This window comes from Chrysoperla carnea, chromosome 4 (genome assembly GCF_905475395.1).
Source record: "Chrysoperla carnea chromosome 4, inChrCarn1.1, whole genome shotgun sequence".
In the NCBI taxonomy this organism is placed as follows: domain Eukaryota; kingdom Metazoa; phylum Arthropoda; class Insecta; order Neuroptera; family Chrysopidae; genus Chrysoperla; species Chrysoperla carnea.
In genome coordinates, this window is record NC_058340.1 from 76,791,014 (window position 1) to 76,813,068 (window position 22,055).

The 22,055-nt window shown below is 32.3% G+C and overlaps 2 protein-coding genes across 2 annotated transcripts in view; one reads left to right on the forward strand and one right to left on the reverse strand.

Moving 5' to 3' along the window:
- Nucleotides 1–5,468, forward strand: part of LOC123298960 (dynein axonemal heavy chain 8-like) — a 281,682-nt gene extending 276,214 nt beyond the window's left edge. The window contains exons 49-50 of the mRNA XM_044881061.1: nucleotides 677–838; nucleotides 5,343–5,468. Coding sequence (XP_044736996.1) covers nucleotides 677–838; nucleotides 5,343–5,468 — 288 coding nt within the window. The remainder of the gene's footprint in view (nucleotides 1–676; nucleotides 839–5,342) is intronic.
- Nucleotides 5,469–20,186: 14,718 nt separating this feature from the next.
- LOC123298961 lies at nucleotides 20,187–20,741 on the reverse strand. The gene has a single exon (XM_044881062.1). The coding sequence runs from the start codon at nucleotides 20,739–20,741 to the stop codon at nucleotides 20,187–20,189; it is 555 nt and encodes a 184-aa protein (XP_044736997.1).
- Nucleotides 20,742–22,055: the final 1,314 nt, after the last annotated feature.

Here is a 22,055-nt window from a genome sequence, read left to right on the forward strand (position 1 = left end):
TGCAAGTTTCATGAAGTGTTTGATGCGCACATTATAAATTTTTAGATGTAGTATCTAATTAATACCTGAGCATTAGTTGGTGGTTTTAATCAGTTTTTTACAAATAACAAAAAAACTATGCATCATTCATGTCCATTTTCTCCAAAACTATAAAATAAAGTGTGTTGATTTTTTTCAGGTTAACTTCAACGAGTGAGTTTGTGAAATATTCTAGAAAAGTAAAAAAAAAAATTCTAGAAAATACTTTCAAAAATTTCGAAAATTTCAAAGCTATTGGTAGTATTTTCTGGAATTTTTTTTTTTTTTTTGGTTTTTCTAGAATGTTTCACAAAGCTACTAGTTGAAGTTTTTTTATAGTTATGGAGAAAATGGACACCAAAGTTTTTTCCTAAGTTGCGCGCTTTTTAATTTGATTGAATGAGCAAAATAATTAAATTTTAAAATTGGCATATTCTGCCAGTTTTGAATGTGCAGAAATACTTTAGTTAGAAATTTTAATTGAACTTTGTTTTTATTTGATGCAGAGTTGTGTGTTTACACCCTAATAAACAACTAATAAATACAATTTCCAATATGCGTTAATTTTTTTCTTTTAAATAATTACTTTAATTGTATTATTTAGGAAGTAAATAATTTTAAATATTATTTATTGACGCCATTACCATTTTTAATTCAGGAAGGTGTATTGGTTTATGGATTATACTTAGATGGTGCTGGATGGGATAAAAGAAATTTGAAAATGATTGAAGCTACGAATAAAATATTATACGCACCATTACCCGTTGTACACATTTACGCTATTTATTCAACAGCCCCCAAAGATTATAAACTATATGTGGTAAAAATTTCCGTTATTCAGATTTAACAGGACTTTTTGCCTGTTATCTAATCCAAGACAAAAGCTGACAAAACTATAGTGTCTAAAAACTGTTTGGGTACACTGTGGTATCTAACTTGATAATGAGTATGAGTAAATAATTATTGCTTATACAATGCAGAAAGTAAAATCCAAAAGTTAATAATTGAGATAATGCATTATAGGCCCATAGAGTTACAGATTGTACGTGTTGTGGTCGCTTACAGGTCACAAATTTTTTTAATCTTTGGGAGGGAGGGGGTACTCACATAATGGACTAACCGACTCGCCGGGAATCTGGGGATTGGAATTACTAATCAAACTCGGCTGAAAATTATTTTTACTTCCTTGTAAGCGATATAACTGATAAGTAGTGTACTTTAGAATACTGGTGCTATAGAACTTTCATGTTCCTTAAAGGTTTTTCTAAAACTTAAAAAATAACCGCTATTTTTTTAAACCGATGTATTTGTTAATTTTGAATATGGGTATAAGCATCAAAATTGCTAATTACAGCTGACATTTCATCCTTTCGATTCCCGTCAAGCAGATTGCGATGGGATGCAAATTCAGACCTTTCGACGGGTTACCTGTCCAAAGTCACAACTTTTTTTCAGACATTTAGTGCAAAATGAAATTGTGCAAAATCTATTGGCCGAATGAAATGTTCCAAAGCTTAATTTATACATTGAAGTTTTAGCTACAAGATAGAGGGGTCAATTTTATTTTAAATCATAAGTTGCAATTAATTAAATTCAATTTAAAAATAGCGTTTTTAGTCATTTTTTCGCCGAATGAAAAGATCCAAAGCTTAATTTATACATTGAAGTTTTAGCTACAAGATAGAGAGATCAATTTTATTATAAATCATTATTTGCAAGTAATTAAATTCAATTTAAAAATAGCGTTTTTAGAAATTTTTTCGCCGAATGAAAGGTTCCAAAACTTAATTTTTACATTGAAGTTTCAGCTACAAGATAGAGGGGTTAATTTAATTATAAATCATTATTTGCAAGTTATCGAAAAGAACATCTAAAAAACAAAATTTTTCATAGCACCTGTATTCTAAAATGCAGCCGAATTTTGTTTAATAGCTCCAGTCCTTGTAATGAGAATGAATGAGTAGAATGCTTCTAAATATTTAAATCATTCATAGAATAAGTGTGAATGTAACTTAATTATTTTTTTTATTATTATTGTATAATAGGGAATATTCATGAAATTTAAATTTGGTTCAAATATTTTTTTTCCGTAACTTTGTTGGCTGGAAATTTGGACTAAACCATAATTTTAGTAATTAATTACTTTTTAATTACTTAAAATCAATTAATAAAAGTACAAATTCAGTGAGAAAATTCAAAATTTCTAAAACGGGAAATTCAAATTTTTAAACGGACGTGACATCATAGTACGGGCTTGTCAAATTTGTTGACATACTGTATGGTATTAATTACTTACATTTTGCATGGTATTACCAAGTATTATATTAATTTCTATTATTCTACGGCTTTTTATTAGAAAACTTAATGATAACGAGTGTAAATTCTGTTTTGTAAATTCATTTTTTTAAATTGTAAATTATACATTGAAGTGTCACCTACGGAAGCCTGAATGTCTCAATAGCTTTTTTTTTTAAAGTGTCTACCCACAAATATAAAACCAACTAGAGTTCACTTTCAACAAGTGCACTTGTGACTTGTGGGACATTATGGAAACAAACCTTTTTTAAAATGTCAGTCGGTAATGACTAATCTTTAATTAGCCACTACCGAAACTACATACACTAATTAATAATTCCAGACAGTATCGGTAGTGGCTAATTAAAGAATAGTCATTACCGACTGATATTTTCAAAAAGGTTTGTTTCCATAATGTCCCACAAGTCACAAGTGCACTTGTTGAAAGTGAACTCTAGTTGGTTTTATATTTGTGGGTAGACTTTTAAAAAAAAAGCTATTGAGACATTCAGGCTTCCGTAGTCACCAATTGACAGATCACGTACTTATACGTCATCAACAGAGAGCGCCAAAAAAATGCGTTTAAATATCTCAAAATTATAATGTATTTTAAATATTTTTTTACACTTAAATACAGCATTTTTAAGCAGTATTTATATTTTTTACTTTGTTATAGCGGTGTAAACACTGAATTAAAAATATAAAAAAAATACATGAATTTTCCCTATTGTATTAGCTGGGTATAATATATACATAGATAATAAGTATTTATATTTATTATAATCAGATGTCTATGAATATATCTGTCAAACTTATTTGTGTTATTTCGTATAGTGATATCCATATTACGTCATCAAACTGGATGTCTGAGTTTTTGACAGTTTAAAAAAGGTTTAAAATTTAATTTAAATTTTTGGCAAGAAAGCGTTTGGATGGAATGGAATAAATAAAAAGTTAATAAAATTAAATTTTTTTAATTTTAAACAATCCTATTACAGTCCCCATGTTCCAGACGAGTGGACTCGCCAAGTCAATTGTCACACTCTCCAACCCCCGAGATAAAAAAAAACTTCTGATCTTTAAACGACAACAACAAGTTAGCCATATTTTTTCCGTTATTCTCTACGTCTATTATAGTAATAATTCAGTTTAGACAGTTTTCTTAAAAATCATCCTAGAACATCAGGAACAAAAATAATTTAAAATACGTCGTCATTTACCCTATTTATTATTAAATATGTTAAAAATGTACAGAAATTATAAAAATATATTAAATTAAATAATGTTTCTAAATATTTGAGTATTAAGTAGGTAGTATAAAAATACAGAAATATGGCTTATATGACTTATGCCTTGTTTGTGTATAAATGTATAGAATAGGCGTGACAACACAATTAATAGATATTATGAAATACTAAAAAAAAAAAATTAATCCCCGATACATTATAACTCGATCCCGTTAAAAACATGATTAACATCAAATCATAGAGTGAACTCAAGGGCCAAAAACCCCCCAGATCCGTGCTAACTCGACCCCATTAAAGGTATAGCCACCCCGTAGATCACAGGGTGAACGCAAGGGCCGATAAACCCGCAGATTCTTGCTAACTCGAACCCATTAAAGACATGAATAAGCTGTAGATCACAGGGTAATTTCAATCACAGGTTGATAGCAAGGGCTAAAAAACCCACGGACCCGTGCTAACTAGACCCCATTAAAGGTATGGCCAACTTGTGGATCACAAGGTGAACGCAGCAATTTGAAAGTTGTTTGCCCCTTGTGTTCACCCTGTGATCTAAGGGTTGGCCATGTCTTTGATAGCGTCGAGTTAGCACAGGTCTGCGAGTTTTTTGGCCCTTCGATTTATCGTGTGATCTACGGGCTGGCTACGCATTTAAAGGGATCGATTTTGCACGGGTTTGCGGGTTTTTTGGCCCTTGCGTTCACCCTATGATTGAATTCACTCTCTGATCTACGGGTTGGCCAAGCCTTTAATGAGATCGAGTTAGCACAGGTCTGCGAGTTTTTTGGCCCTTGCGTTCACCTTGTGTTTGCATTCACCCTGCGATCTGCGGGTTGGCCATGTCTTTAAACGGGTTGAGTTAGCACGGATATGCATGTTTTTGCCCCTTGCGTTCACTCTGTGATTTGCTGTTAATCAAACTTTTAACGGGATCGAGTTAGCATGAGTATCGTGGATTAATAATAATTTTTATCGTTTCATACTATCCATCAATTGTGTCGTCGCACATATTCTATACATAAACAAGGCAGATGTCGCTGTCGGTACGATCGGTAAAGTAGAATTTTTTGTCTCGTATATCTCGCCATATTTCTGTATTTTAATACCTACTTAGTACTTTATTTAAAAACATTATTTTATTGAATATATTTTTATAATTTCTGTTCATTTTTAACATAATTAATAATAAATAAGGTAAATAACGACGTATTTTTAATTAACTTAAACCATATATTCCATTTTAGGCTCGAAATATTGAGCATATTTTCCTTAATTAAAGAAATAGTGTGTTCTAGGATGATTTTTAAGAAAATTGCCTAAACTGAACTATTAGTGGTTCATCGTTTAAGTAGACTTTGTACAAATTTTTTCCAATGTTAGTAATTTTAATTTAATTTTTTTTAGTCATTCTGTGTCATTTAAATCTAGTGTGACGTTAAGTATGCAATTCACTGACGAGCTCGCTCGGTCCAGATTAAACTTTTTATACGGAATTTTTATCATACGTGTGATAATATTGTCTACATCATAGAGATATTAAAAGAATAAAGTGCGCGAGAGAACAGTGGGTGCCCGCAGATAAGAGAGAAAACGCTGCGGTTACTCTTATTTGTGGCTAGCATAGTCACTCGCGCACTCAATTCTTATATAAGAAAAATTATATAATTTTTCTTTGGTCTGCTTAAAAAACTGGTAATTATTTTGTGTGTGTGAAGTTGCTACCCCTGGCGATAGTCCTGTTCTGCATCTAACGAATATAATTTTTTTAAATTGTAACTTTTCTAGGCACCTTTGTATAAAAAACCAAAGCGTACTGGATTAACTTATATAGACACACTATGGTTGCCAAGTGATACACATCCAGATCATTGGATACTCCGTGGAGTAGCCTTGTTATGTGATACTAAATAATCTTCCATTTTGTACTTTTACTTTTAAATTTTAAAATAAAAGATATTCGAAAATCAATTTTTTTTTTACTTGAAATCATCAAAAACCAATAAACAAAAATAAACGTGTTAGGTGATACTAAATAATCTTAATAATTTATTTTTCCTCATGATAAATTTTGTCCTATATTAGTCGGATAAAGGAATACATAAAAGAGCCATTCAGAGGTAGTCCTCAAAAACAGCTACTTAATGAAACATTACAGATAGGGGAAATAATTTGGAGAGGATTTTTTTTTATTAAATTTTGCATTTCATATTTTGTCTAACTAGTTTTCGAAAGACCATCGTAAACTATAACAACACGGGCATTTCATATTTTGTCTGCCTACATTTCGCAAGAAATTGTAAAATTAAACAATACGGGCATTCCTTATTTTGTCTTACTAGTTTTCGCAATACTATTTGAAACTTAAATAACACGGGCAATCCATATTTTGTCTAACAAGATTTCGCAAGACTATTGTAAACTTAAACAACAGGAGCATTTCATGTTTTGTTTAGCGGGTTTTCGTAAGTCTATTTCTAATTTAAGTGACACGGACATTTCATATTTTGTCTCACTTATTTTCGCAAATCTAGTGTTAAGTTAAACAACACGCGCATTTCCTATTTTGCGTAGGGAGCCTTCGTAAGTTTATTGTTAATTGAAGTAACACGGGCATTTTATATTTTGTCTAATTAGTTATCGCAAGAATATGTAAAATTAAACAACAAGGGCATTTCATATTTTTCATAGCACCAGTATCCTAAAATGCAGCCGAATTTTGTTTAATAGCTCCAGTCCTTGTAATGAGAATGAATGAGTAGAATGCTTCTAAATATTTAAATCATTCATAGAATAAGTGTGAATGTAACTTAATTATTTTTTTTATTATTATTGTATAATAGGGAATATTCATGAAATTTAAATTTGGTTCAAATATTTTTTTTCCGTAACTTTGTTGGCTGGAAATTTGGACTAAACCATAATTTTAGTAATTAATTACTTTTTAATTACTTAAAATCAATTAATAAAAGTACAAATTCAGTGAGAAAATTCAAAATTTCTAAAACGGGAAATTCAAATTTTTAAACGGACGTGACATCATAGTACGGGCTTGTCAAATTTGTTGACATACTGTATGGTATTAATTACTTACATTTTGCATGGTATTACCAAGTATTATATTAATTTCTATTATTCTACGGCTTTTTATTAGAAAACTTAATGATAACGAGTGTAAATTCTGTTTTGTAAATTCATTTTTTTAAATTGTAAATTATACATTGAACTGTCACCTACGGAAGCCTGAATGTCTCAATAGCTTTTTTTTTAAAGTGTCTACCCACAAATATAAAACCAACTAGAGTTCACTTTCAACAAGTGTACTTGTGACTTGTGGGACATTATGGAAACAAACCTTTTTGAAAATGTCAGTCGGTAATGACTAACCTTTAATTAGCCACTACCGAAACTGCCTGGAATTATTAATAATTGTATGTCCGGATTTAATGATAATAATTAAATTTAATGATAATGTTTATAATTTGTCTTACGTAGTTAGTTAAAAGTTTTTATTAATATTATTAAAAAAATATAATGCTTTAATTAGCCTTTTTCCTCAGAAGATCCGATAGATCCCAAGTGTTATCATGTTTTGTTAGGGAGCCTTTACAATCAATCAATCATGTTTTGTTAGGGAGCCTTTACAAGTCTATGTTAATTTTATTGACACTTGCATTTTATATTTAGTCTAATTTTCGTAATATAATTTTTAATTTAAGTGACACGTGCATTTGATTATTTGTCTAAGGAGTTTTCGTCAGTCTATTGGTAATTTAAGTGGCACGGGCATGTCATATTTTGTCGAACTAGTTTTTGCAAGATAATTTCAAAATAAACAACGCGGGCTTTTCATATTTTGTCTAGCGAGTTTTCGCAAGTCTATCGTTAATTTAAGTGACACGGGCATTTCATATTTTTTCTAACAAGTTTTTGCAAGTCTATTGTGTTAATTGAATGAACAGGGGCATTTCATATTTTGTCTTACTAGTTTTCGCAAGGCTATTGTAAACTTAAACAACACGGGCATAGCATATTTTGTCTTACTCTTTTTCGCGAGACTATTGTAAACTTTAACAACACGGGCATTTCGTGTTTTGTCTAACTATATTTCGTAAGATTATTTAAAATTAATTAAAACAGCATTTTAAATTTTGTCTAGCTAGTTTTCGCAAGAATATGTAAAATAAAACAACACGGGTATTTCATATAATTATTTGCATAGGTAGATATTTGTTGTTACAAAAATATTAATAAACAAATAATACTTTATATAATTGTACAAAAATCCGAATTTGTCATGACCTACAACACAGTCTGTTAGTTGGATCAAGTAATTGAAATATATAACACAATTTTTATACCGCTAAATTATAGTATTTTACCTCTAATAATACGAAACTTTTCATAATTAAACTTTCTTTTAAAATAATTAAACTAGTGTGTGAAAAAAATTAATTCAATTTAATCCTAATAAATCCTTATTTCCAATCCTTTTACCATTCTCATATCATGTGTTTGTTTGTGAATCTCACATGTTTTTTTTTTTTTTGTTTTTTTTGGTGATTTGGGTAAGTTTTTATTTTATGATATTTAAAGTTCCATGAACTTGGAACAACCAAAGTTGCACAACCAGGTAAACAATACGGGGTTAATTAGTACTCGATTATTACTAATTAATTACCCAAAAATTGAATTTTTTACTCCATTTTTTTTAAAAATTAACACTAGTTGTGCTGGCTTCCACCGAAAGCTAGCACAACAGCTTCAAAAAACTTCGTATTGGTACAAAAAATTAAAAACTCATTTATTACTAATTTATTACCATAAATTTTAATTTATTACTAATTAATTACCGAAAAATTGAATTGATTACTCCATTTAAAAAAAAATTAACACTAGTTGTGCTGGCTTCCACCGAAAGCTAGCACAACAGCTTCAAAAAACTTCGTATTGGCATAAAAAATTAGAACTCATTTATTCGATACTAATTTATTACCATAAATTTTAATTTATTACTTGTAAAATTCTATAGTAATTAAAAATTGTCCAAGTTTTCTCGTGAACCTGTAACAACAAGTTTTTTTAAAAATGGAGTAATTAATTCAATTTTTCGGTAATTAATTAGTAATAAATTAAAATTTTTGGTAATAAATTAGTAATAAATGAGTTCTAATTTTTTATACCAATACGAAGTTTTTTGAAGCTGTTGTGCTAACTTTCTGTCGAAGCCAGCACAACTAGTATTAATTTTTTTTAAATGGAGTTATAAATTCAATTTTTCGGTAATTAATTAGTAATAAATTAAAATTTATGGTAATAAATTAGTAATAAATGAGTTTTTAATTGTTTGTACTAATACGTAGTTTTTTGAAGCTATTGTGCTCAGGGTTCGAGGATATATATCAATGGATATATATCATGATATATATCCGATATATATCCGATATATATCACGTGAATTTTTATGATATATATCAATACAAAAATGATTTAAAATAATTTAATATTATTTAGTAATTTTTGGCGATTGTTACCGTATTTCTACTTCCTCCATTTTGATGGCATTAGAGTAGAGTTAAAACCTACTAATACTAAGCTCAAATCGTGTCGTGTCAGAAAAAGTTCGTTACTAAAGAGTAAGTTTAAGTAAGATTCAGAATTGGAAGATGATCTAGCTTTATCTTCCTTGCAGTCAAACCAAGCACAATTATGAAACGACATTTTTTTAATTTTTTATGGGATAATTAACAGTTTATTACGAATGACTGATGACTGATTTGATAATTAAAAGACTGATTACACTCTAGAGTTATTATTTGTAATGTTTATTGTTTTGTTGCCTAAGTGCAGGTACGGCCATTGACTGATAACAATTTATAAAATTGTTTTTTGTTTTAAAGTTGATTTTTATTTATAAAAATTTTATTATTTTTAATTGCTTTTGCCTGATTTAGAAGAATATTTTATGTTTTGGTTTCATTTTTCTGATTTGAAGTGTCTAAGTAAGTAAAACCTTTAAAACATTTTAGTTTTTTTTAAATATCAAAATTTGGATATATATCGGATATATATCGGATATATATCAAAATATCCGATATTTTGATATTTATAATAAATATCGGATATTTTCGAACCCTGAATTTTGTGCTAGCTTTCGATGGAAGCCAGCACAACTAGTGTTAATTTTTTTTTAAATGGAGTAATCAATTCAATTTTTCGGTAATTAATTAGTAATAAATTAAAATTTATGGTAATAAATTAGTAATAAATGAGTTTTTAATTTTTTGTACCAATACGAAGTTTTTTGAAGCTGTTGTGCTAGCTTTCGGTGGAAGCCAGCACAACTAGTGTTAATTTTTTTTTAAATGGAGTAATCAATTCAATTTTTCGGTAATTAATTAGTAATAAATTAAAATTTATGGTAATAAATTAGTAATAAATGAGTTTTTAATTTTTTGTACCAATACGAAGTTTTTTGAAGCTGTTGTGCTAGCTTTCGGTGGAAGCCAGCACAACTAGTGTTAATTTTACAAAAAATGGAGTAATAAATTCAATTTTTGGGTAATTAATTAGTAATAATCGAGTACTAATTAGCCCCGTATTGTTTACCTGGTTGTGCAACTTTGGCTGTTCCAGGTTCATGGAACTGATATTTTATTTTATTTTGGTGTATTATTAATATTATATTTTTCTTATTATTTTTATTTCAATTCATCGCATATTTTTTTCGCAAAACTCCATGTATGATATTGGACTAGAAACCCGCAAATTGTAGAATCTGCCCGCTTTTATTAACAGTCCACTTTTATCGACCGCTTTGGTCCAATACTGTACATTTTGGACCTTCGACCCTAGATAGAATCATTATTTTAATTACCGCTATTTTTGAAAAATATTTTCGCGTTAAAATCGTAAATATTTCCGAATTTTCTATCATTTTGGTTATTTTCATTGCATTTTAAAATGGCAAGCAAGGATGCACAACAGTTAACCTTGCTCACAGCCAAAAAGGAAGCTCTTTTCCGCAGAGTTCAATTATTTTACGATGCTAGTAAAGACACGAAAGCTTACATACAACTAGACAGTCTTTTGCAGAAATTATTGATTCCATTAATGCTTTTCAAATGAAAATGGATCAAGATTTCAAGACCTGACTTTCAAGCTTTGGATAGTTTCGAGGAACTTTGCGGTCATTGCCAATAGTTAATCCTTAACCGCATAGGTCATTACCAAGGCTTTCTGTTGATATAAATTAATAATTCAAATATAGTTTGATTTGTCAATCAACAGATGGCAGCACAACATACTATTTGATTAATGTACTAATTTAGAATGTAAAGCATGGTATATATTAACAGTTTATATAGTGTATTATTGAGAGTCTTTGTTTGGTCGTTGTTAAGACTAGTTTGTACTGTGTGTAGAACAATAAAGAATATAAGAGCACATGTTTCATTAATATATAAAAAGAATATGTATTTTGTTTTATCAAGTGTAATCGTCAAATTTATAAATACTATTTCATTATTTTACTAATTAAAAACAGTTTATTTATTGAGAACATTTTACCCATAACAATATTTTTTTATCACTTTCAAAACTGGAACTATCCACATTTTCGGGAGAAATAGCACAATGGCCTATATTTGATCAATGCTTCAAAAGCATGATTAACGATAATTTAGAATTATAAAACACCGATAGAAACCAATTAAAAGGAAATGCACTGACTATATGTTCAGGTATCCTTCCTGTATCAGAAAATTATTCAATTATCTGGCAGACCTTAATTGATAAATATGAGGATAAGCGGGCTTTAGTTTCTGATTATTTAAAGCAAATTTTCGAATTTAAGTGTTCCAATTCAGAATCCGCAACGTATTTGAATTTATTAGAAAAATTCGATACCGTCATACTGGCCTTACAAAAATTGAATATTCCAGATTTATCAAATTTTATTTTTGCATATTTATCTTTGTCTAAATTAGATTCTGAAACCTCTCGGCTGTTTGAAATTACCAGGAAGGGTAAACCTGTACCAAAGTATGAAGATATTATAACTTTTGTAAAAGAGCAGGTAAAAATACTGTCGCGCTCTCGCCCTAGTTTAAATACTACCGCTAATCTATACTATAATATAATACTATCGATTCCAAAAAGTAACGCTTGTTATTCTAAAACTAAATATTTTATGGTAAAGAAGGATGAGATTAAATCATCGAACACAAAATGTATAATATGCAGTGACATCGATCAATATCAAGTATATCGGTGCCCTAAATTTGGTAGTCTCTCTCCTCCGAAAGATATAATTTGGTGTTACAAAAACACCTCTGCATTAATTGTTTGAGCGAGAGACACTTTATTGCTAAATGTGCTTCGAAATCCAGGTGCTCAAAATGTAAACAACGTCATCACACCCTGTTGCATTTCGAGAAGCAAACTGCCTCGCCAAAGGTTGCTTTAAAGTCGTTCTCCATCTTGGAATGTCGTAGGCGTTTAGGCTTACACATGTCGAAAGTATACAGTTCGGTTAGTGGTATCGGATCAACTTTGAGTACAGTTCATGGACAAACTGATATAGTAGTTTCTTCACGTTATGACTCCTCAAAAGTTTATACTATCCAAGTATTGGTAGTGAATAAAATAACGGACAAGTTGCCCACGACATCAGTGCATATTGAATCGATTCCCTATTTAAAGGATTTGCCTCTTGCCGATGATAACTTTCATCAACCAGGTCCTATTGATGGAATAATTGGTGCACAATTATTTCCATATTTATTCGCAAATGGTAAAACTATTACTTTACAATCTTCACCAACAGCTATTAAAACCAGTCTTGGTTATGTGGTCATGGGATGTGCTCCCATTGAAGATGATCTCGGTGCTCCTTCTTATTACATACCGCATCATCCGGTTTTCAAGGCGAGTTCTTCGACTCCACTTCGTGTAGTGTTTGATGCCAGTATGAAAACATCGTCAAATTATTCATTGAATGATATTTTACATACTGGACCGAAGCTTCAAACTGATATTCGCTGCATACTTCTTAATTTTAGATTATTTTCTGTAGCTATGTGCTCTGATATTCGTCAAATGTATCGTCAAATTATTTTGGCTAAACCGCATAGACGATATCAACGAATACTTTGGCGTTTTCTCCGGATGAACCGATTAATGAATATAATTTAAATACAGTTTCTTTCGGTATTAAAACTTCTCCGTATATAGCGCTTCGAGTAATTTAAGAATTACTCGAATTATAAGAATTAAGAATTACTGCGGCCGCCAAGTCTGCACTTAGAGACTTTTATATCGACGATTTTGTGTCTAGTATTGATTCACTGGAAGAAACAAAAATACTGTACTTCGAAATAGTAAATTTATTCAAGTCAGGAGGTTTTGATTTGGTAAAATGGTCATCCAACTGTAAAGAGTTGTTAGAACTTATCCCTGGCGAGCGACGTCTAACAAACATGATTCAGTTTGAATCAGATACATTAAAAATATTAGGTCTTCAGTGGTATCCGCATCTTGATATCCTGTCTTTCAACGTGAATATTTCAAATCGTGAATGCTCTAAACGGATCATTTTATCCACTATAGCTCGTTGTTATGATCCTCTTGGTCTTTTGTCACCTGTTATATTGTACGCAAAATTAATGATCAAAGACTTATGGCCTCTTAACCTTGATTGGGATGAGATCCCACCCGCTCGCATAGTGTCCAAATGGACACGCTTTATAGAAGAATTACCGATCCTAGGTGGTTTTCAAATACCACGCCACGTAAATTATTTCCTAAATAGCTCAGTAATTCTAGTAGCATTCGCAGATGCTTCAGAGAAAGCGTATGCTGGTGTAGTTTATGTGCAAACAATTTCTCATAACCGTAAAGCTTCAGTTTCGCTATTGTGCGCCAAATCGAAGGCAGCACCTTCAAAAACCATTTTCATTCCCCGTCTCGAATTATGTGCAGCATTATTACTTTCAAAATTAGTATCATTTGTATTAGATTCCTATGGTTCTCGCATGCACATTCAAGAAATTTACGCCTTTTCGGACAGTACTGTGGTGTTAAGCTGGCTCAATGCTTCACTTTCTAGATGGGTAACATTTGTAGCTAATCGGGTGTCAAAGATTACCGAAGTATTACCAAAAGAAAGGTGGTATCATATTGATGGTCAATCAAATCCAGCGGACCCGTTATCTCGTGGTTTATTCCCATCTGAATTTTTAGACCATCCACTCTGGTTAACTGGGCCATCTTGGTTATCGTTGGATAGAGTGTACTGGCCGATTAAACCAATTGATAATACTTTGGCAAGTAATTTAGAAGTACTACAGTAAATATTTTACGTTTCCTGCATTTATTGATCGGAAAGGACCGTATCATCGCTAGTGACTTAGAAGATGCCATTGATTTCAAAGAAGCCATTAATTTGTTAAAGTTAGATAAAGAATGTTCTTCGCCTTTAAGAAAATTAAGACCATTTTTAGAAAATGAACTCTTCAGAGTGGAGGGACGGTTATCTAACTCCACATTAACGCACGAACAACAACATCCTTTTCTTGTTCCCAAAAAGGATCCGTTTGTAAATTTACTTATTGAACATTATCACCGCTCAAATTTACATACCAGACCTTTTCTGACCACAGCACTCATACGACAGAAATATTGGGTTCTCGCTGCTAGAGGAGTTACACGCAACCGCATACAATCCTGCAACTTTTGTTTTAGATCAAAACCAAAAAATTATTTTTCCCTTATGGCAGATGTTCCAACGCCTCGAGTGCTAGACTCTTGCATTTTATCATACGGCCGTAGATTACCTTGGGCCTATTAATATTTGTATTAGTAGAAAACCAGGGCAAAGATCACATAGGCGTACATTTGTCTTTTTATTTGCCTCAGCTTCGCAGCGATCCATCTAGAGCTAGTCAGTTCCTTGTCTACGAACCATTTTTTACAAGCGTTCAAACGTTTTTTAGCTCGCCGTTGAGTATGTGCTTGTCTCTATTCGAATCAAGGGACAAATTTTGATGGAGCCAAGTCAAATTTAGATGAGTTGTACCATTAAGTTGTCTCTGATGAGTATAACCGGACTATATGGGATGAACTTGCGCTTCGGAAAATAGATTGGAAGTTCAATGTTCCCGCAGCCCCTCACTTCGGTGGAATTTAGGAGCATAATGTTCGTTCAGTTAAGACGCATTTATATAAAGCTATGAACAATCAGCTTCTATCATATGAAGAACTGGCGACCTTACTAACCCAAATTGAGGCTTTGTTGAATTCTACACCTCTATGTGTTCTAAGGTCGGATCCGACTGCACCACAAGCCTTTACTCCGAGCCATTTTCTTATGCCCAGTCCGTTACAAAATCTACCCGAACCCGATCTGACTGCAGAGCCGCTTAATCGACTTGACCGCTTTCAACTAATAGCTAGAATGGTACAAGATTTTTGGCATCGTTGGCGTATTGAGTACTTGACTACTATGCAAACCCCTGAAAAATGGAACTCTCTCTCAGCCCAATTAAAGCCAGGCACGGTAGTTGTTTTAAAACAAGATGAAGGACCACTCCTTAAATGGCCTCTTGATATTGTAGAAGAAACTTTTCCTGGTAAGGACAATAGAGTTCGAGTGGTTTCGATTCGCACGAAACAAGGACTCTTTAAACGACCAGTGGTAAAAATTTGTCCACTACCGTCGCAGTAATAGAATCTCGCATTTTTTATTTTATTTTCTTTTCTATAGTTTGTTGTTTTTTTTTTTCGTTTTCCTTTAATAAGGACATTATTAATTACAATTTTAGAATTCTGTTTGCTTTGAATATTTGAATTCCCTGACTTATGAAATTATATTTCATGGCGGAGGGAATGTTCAATCCCAATTGAACTTAGTGGCGTAAAGTACAGTTTGGATCGGACGAACTATTAGGTAGCATAGGTAGATATTTGTTGTTACAAAAAAATTAATTAATAAATAATACATTATATATAACTGTACAAAAATCCGAATTTGTCATGACCTATAACACAGGTCGTCTGTTAGTTCGATCAAGTAATCGAAATATACATCACAATTATTATACCGCTAAATTATACCTTGGTGGAAAAAATATTTGAAAAAAGAATAAGTCTTAATAAGTCTTAGGAAACTCTGAAAAAGTCTTAGAAACTTTAAAAAAGTATTAAGAACTCTGAATAACTCTGAATTAGACTAGTCCGAAAACGTTGAGAAATTCAAAGTTCCTAAGACTTCTTATTCTTTCTTCAAATATTTTTTCCACCAGGGTAGTATTTTACCGCTTAATAATACGAAACTTTTCATAATTAAACTTTCTTTTAGAAAAATAAACTAGTGTGTAAAACAAATGAATTTAACTTAATCCTAATAAATCCTTATTTCCAATCCTTTTACCATTCTCATACCAAGTGTTTGTTTGTGAATCTCACATGTTTTTTTTTTTTTTTTTTTTGATGATTTAGGTAAGTTTTAATTTTGTGATAATTTATTTTAGTTTGGCGTATTATTAATATTTTATTTTTCGTATTATTTTAATTCACCGCATATTTATTCGTAAAATCCTATGTATAATATTGGACTAGAAAACCCGCAAATTGTGGAATCCGCCCGCCTTTATTAACAGTCCACTTTTATCGACCGCTTTGGTCCAATACCGTACACTAGTTTTCGCAAGACCATTTAAAATTAAACAACACGGGCATTTCATATTTTGTCTAGAGAGTTTTCGTCAGTCTATTTTAATTAATTATTTTGGCCAACTAGTTTTCGCAAGATAATTTCAAAATTAAATAACACGGGTATTCCATATTTTGTCTAACTAGATTTCGCGAGATTATTTTAAAATTAAACAACACGGACATTTCATATTTTGTCCAGGGAGTTTTCAGGGACCATTGTAAAATTTAACAACACGGGCATTGCCTATTTTGTCTAACTAAATTTCGCAAGGCGATACTAAAATTCTACAACACGGGCATTTCATATTTTGTCTCACTAGTTTTCGCTGGATTATTGTAAAATTTATCAACACGGGCATTTCGTATTTTGTCTAACTAACTATTGTAAACTTTAAAGTTTTCGCAAGCTTTAGTAAAATTAATCAACACAGTATTTCATATTTTGTCTAACTAGTTTTCGCAAGACTGTGTAAACTTAAACAACACGGGCATTTCATATTTTGTCTAGCGAGTTTTCGCAAGTCTTTTGTTCATTTAAGTGACACATACTGTTAATAATAACGAGTTTATTTATCTTCAAAAAACAATATTTAATTCACAACAAAAAGCACAAACTTATTTATTTTATTTTATTTTTCTTTTGCACAAAATAATATCAAAAGTCTTTTTTTTTTTTTACCAAAAAAAAAGCACTACAACAACGTTCAAATTTATTTTTCACAGCACACTCCGCAACAGTAAAAATTTAAAGCCGCCAGAGCTAACCTTGCAGCCAACTCATGAAGCAACATCCTCCGACCTATTTGAAGCTCATTCAAATAAGTAATACTCTGTAGAGTTGAACAAGTCCAGTTTCTGGGGTCGCTTCACAAGCCTGTCTCCTCTGGTCTTTCTTCCGATGGCCTCAACAATTTCCTCGTCTCGCCGTTCGCTTTGCACTTCAGGAGTGTCAGTAACAATTGGAGATAATGCATTAAGTTCTAAAGGATATATCCGTTGAATAGGTCTTATCAAAATACCACTGGCTGTCTTCACGGACACGCATCTTACGACCTGATCTTTTCCTGGATGCAGCTTGGTTATTATCCCTAAAAGCCAGTTTACTCTCTTTAGTTGGTCATCGCCTACAAAAACCACTGCTCCCACCTTGCAGGTATAAGGAATCTTTTTGCTGGAAGCTTCCTTCGCCAATAATCCAAGATATTCACTCCTGAAGCGCTGTTTCAAATCAGATACCAGTTTATGACGGTATCGTATTCTTTTATGTAGATGAGCGATGTCACTTACCCCTCCCTGTTTCAAGTCTCTCAAGAACAGAGAAGGAGTAAGGGGAATCAGTTCATCCGAGTCTCCAGAACAACAGGCTAAAGGACGTGAATTAATCACGGCTTCACACTCGCACAACACCGTAGAAAGTTCTTCAAAATTCAGATGATTCCTACCTAATGTTCTTCTTAGGAGCTCTTTTACAACACGTACTAACCGCTCCCACCATCCGCCCCACCAAGCGGCTGTGGGAGGGTTGAATTTCCAACTGATGTGTACAATATCACCTTCTTGCGTAATTTTATTCCAATCTAAGGCACTTAATTTATTTTCCGCACCACAGAAATTAGTGCCATTGTCGGTATAAATGACAGATGGTCTCTCTCTTCTGGCGATAAATCGCCTTAAAGCCTTTTCTTCCTTCACGAATAACGGGCCAGCAAGATCTATCCCTGTAACTTTAAATGTTGCTCTATCTTCCACTCTATCTTTCGGTAAACCACTGGTTCTGGATTTATAGGTTTCTGAGAGAATCTTTTGCAACGAAGACATTTATTAAACACTTTCCTTATGGCTTTTTTAGCTCCCATTATCCAAAACCTCTCTCTTCAAACACCAAATAATATTTGAGATCCTGCATGACAACTTCCACGATGTTCTTCCTCAATTAATCTTATTATTAAAGGATGATCTCCGGCAGCACTATAGGATACAAAAAGTCATGGGAATCCTTTCTTTCTGTAATTTTAGTTTCCATTCGAAGAATGTTTTTATTATCTATTCGAATTTTGGTGAGACTTTGTTTACGATGTCCAGCAATAGCCTTCTCTTGCACACCACGTATTAGGGTTTTCTCCGCCAGCATGCACTCTTCACTGGAAAGTTCCCCAACAATTCTGGTATTGCTTCTTCTTGAACTATTTACAAAACGTCTCATCCAAGCTACCATCCTTAAGATTCTTCGATAGGTAGAAAAGTATTTGAGTAGTTGCTGATCAAACTCCTCGTCATCTTTATTTATGTCACAAAGCTGAAGGTTTATCGATTCTACATCCTGTCCAGATCCTGAAGCTGTCAGTTCCTTCTGCTTAGGCCAATGCTCCTCTGCAAGGCGTAACCAAGCGGGTCCTTCCCACCATTTTCTTTCAACATTTTTCTCTCTGGAAGGAAGATCCGCAGGGTTGATTTCGCCAGGCACATAAATCCATTGTTCTGTAGTTGTTAAAGCGCGAATTTCCTTTATTCGATTCAACACAAAATTAGTCCAAGCTCCATCCTTGTTTATCCACCAGAGTGAATTTAGTGAATCACTCCAACAGCAAACCTTCATGTTTTCATCACCCAGAGCTTGTTTTATTGAATTTACCAAACGAGCACTCATAAAACATGCCAGCAACCATAGATAATAAATATTTATATTATACTATAGATAGGCATCTCTATCATCACCAAGGAAACTTGAGATTTAGTTCTCACTCTGTTCACCAGATAGCGCTTCAATCAATTGACCGCCTTTTTTAAAATACTCAATGCCAAATTCTAAATACAATTTAAATTTTTACTTTTTTTTTTTGTTTTACTGTTTTAGAACATATTTTGGTATAAAATTTTTATTTGAAATGCTATCAAATATCTTTTTTCCAAATCATAAAAACTTAAACAGTAAAACAAAAAATAAATATTTTAAAGAAAAAAAAAACGCTTTTAAATTATAAAATAAATTTATTAAACAACTAATCTTTTATTGTTATTTATACTTTTATATCTAATTTTTTTAAATATTTAATAAAAATTTTAAATTGTGTTTCTTTCAACTAAAATTAAAACTAAAAAATGTTTGCATCCGTGTTGTAATTAACAGTTTTAGATTTTGCAAATACGCAAACTGAGGTAAATACGAATGCATTATCTCGAAGCATTTTGAATATATTGTTCGAAAACGTGTGTTTGGCCGCAACAATAATTTTTTTTTTAATATGTCCTAATTTCAATTCAGGTATGTTCATTATCTGAAGCAGCATCTTCTGTTCATGGTGGTAATGCAACTGCGGTTGATTCGCTGATTTGTTCCTCTTCAATATTTAAAGCCACTGAATCTTGAAACTCGGAATTTCATTTCGTCGGCGAAATGTAAATCGCAGACACGATAGTTTTCTCGTTTAGAATATTCGATGTCCGTTCGACCAATCGCTATCGTCCATTTTTTAAATCGCTGTAAAATTAAGTCTTTCAAGAAGATATTTTCCCAAGTTAATAATTCTTTTACTTACCTCAGAATTCTTAGGAATCATATGTAAACTAATCTCGTTTTGCATTTTTCCACAAGCTTTCACACAACAATGAAAAACCATCTTTTAATTTTAATATTTTTAATTTTAACTGACACTATTTCAGAATAGTTTTTCTATCAAAGTCTGTCAAGTATGACCAGGTAACTACGATCAAATGGTTTCTATGGTTATATTTTTATGTTTGTAGAAATTAAGAAAGTTTATGTGATACATAAAACGTTTTTGTAGTATTCATTGCCTATAATATTTAAGTTAAGAGCTTGAATCTACTTTAGTGACATCTTTTGAATGGAGTGATAAGTTTTTGGAGCTCACATGGTAAAAACTGTTCAACTTTCCCATCTATATTATAATTTATTGTCTATGCCAGCAACTCCAGACGTGGTATTGTAATCTTCTCTATAGGTACGACTCGTAATTTTGCACGCAAAAGTGTTATTGTTATACCTTCTTCACTAGACGTTCTCAGAAATACAGAGGCTGCATATGCTTTCTGACTTGCATCAGTAAATACGTGTAATTGGGAATCCGGATCTCTATGAGTAAATCTTGGCAATTCAATAGTTCCCAAAAGAGGTAATTGCTTTTTACATTTCTCAAATTTTGTTTGAAATTCTTCTGGAACTGGTTCGTCCCAGCCTTTTTTCAAAGACCATAGTTCTTGAAGTAATATCTTCGGATATAAGGTCACAGGACATGTATACCCGACTGGATCAAATACCCGTTGAGTGCACGATAAAATTGTTCTCTTGGTCATCGTTTCACAATGCACCTCCGGTATCACGCATCGCAAGGTATCTCTACCTAAGTTCCACAGCAACCCTAAGACTGACACTTCTTTATCTTCTTTGTTGGGTGTTGTTGAGGTTAAATGGTTACTTTCCCAACCTCTGAGATTAAAACGACCTTCATTCATGATGGAAATAGAATCAATTATAAAACGCAAGAATCAAGTTCTTCCAAGTTAGCAACACTGTAAACACAATTATCAACGTAGAATGACTTCTCTAATTTCTGCACTGTATCACTGTATTTCTTCCGCATTCTATTCAAGTGATACTTGAGGACCGCTCCAAGAAGAAACGGGCTAGAAGTCACCCCGAACACCACTCGTTTATGCCGATACACTTTATCATCAACTCCAAAAAAGCGTAAAAAATGTCGCTGCTCAGACTCAACTTCCAGCTGTAAGAACGTTTTCTCTATATCGGCGATGATACCTAATCTCTGAATCTTTCTAATATACTAGGTATCTCTTCTATTAAGTTCAATCCCTTTTCCAGACAATCGTTCAAAGAGATTCTTGTGGTGCTCCCTTCTTTAATTACAGGTCTGTGCGGTAGGTACAAGAATCATTTCCAGTAGTCACTATTTCAATGATACTCAAGTTTAACCACTCTTCAAATATTTTTTGATATTCTTGCAACAAATTTTCTCTCTCTAATTTCCTCTTGGTACTTTCCATTCTCCGCATCGCTACTGCCTTATTATCAGGTAAAGGTGGATGGGAAGATTTCCTGGGAAAACTTACTTGATATCGACCATCCTCTCCCACCTTAACCGTTTCCATAAACTGAGTCATTATTTCTAAATGACGATCATGAACCGATTTACTTTCAGTTGGATCAGATATCCCAATTAAATTTAAGCGACATAAATTTGAAATGGCCATATCGTTCACATACAAGGATAGGGTACTTATAGTAGAATCTTTCGGACTATCTATCGACCGTCTAAGTCTACCCATCACTGCCCAGCCTAGTTTAGTATGTATAACCATCAAATTGGCATCTATAGGTTTAAGTTCTCCAGTCAACAATTTCGCGAAAATATCTGCACCAATCAGCATCTGCACTTCCTGTGGACTATCAGATACTTCTGTTAAATTCAAGCAATATTTCTTGACCATAGATTCAATTTCTTCACTATTTAATGTTTCTACAGCTGCACATATTGTAGGTTGTGTGAGTACTTCGAAATTGCACCTAAAAGAACACTCCATACTGGCTATTTAAATTATATGCACATCATGCGTTATAGGTTTAGTCTGAGTGCCTCCGTAAAGACCATGCACCATAGTTTCTTCTCGTAACCGACGTAATTTTAACTTAGTCACTAACTTCTCACTGATATACGTCCTTTGAGACCCAGAATCCATTATCCTCGATAACTTCTTTTTTATATTGTAGTGGTTTACACAATTACGTAAATATGACGTCAAAATGATGTC

Bases quoted from the DNA above. Each gene is read 5' to 3' on its own strand.
- LOC123298961 (XM_044881062.1), bottom strand. From the start codon at position 20,741: ATGAATGAAGGTCGTTTTAATCTCAGAGGTTGGGAAAGTAACCATTTA.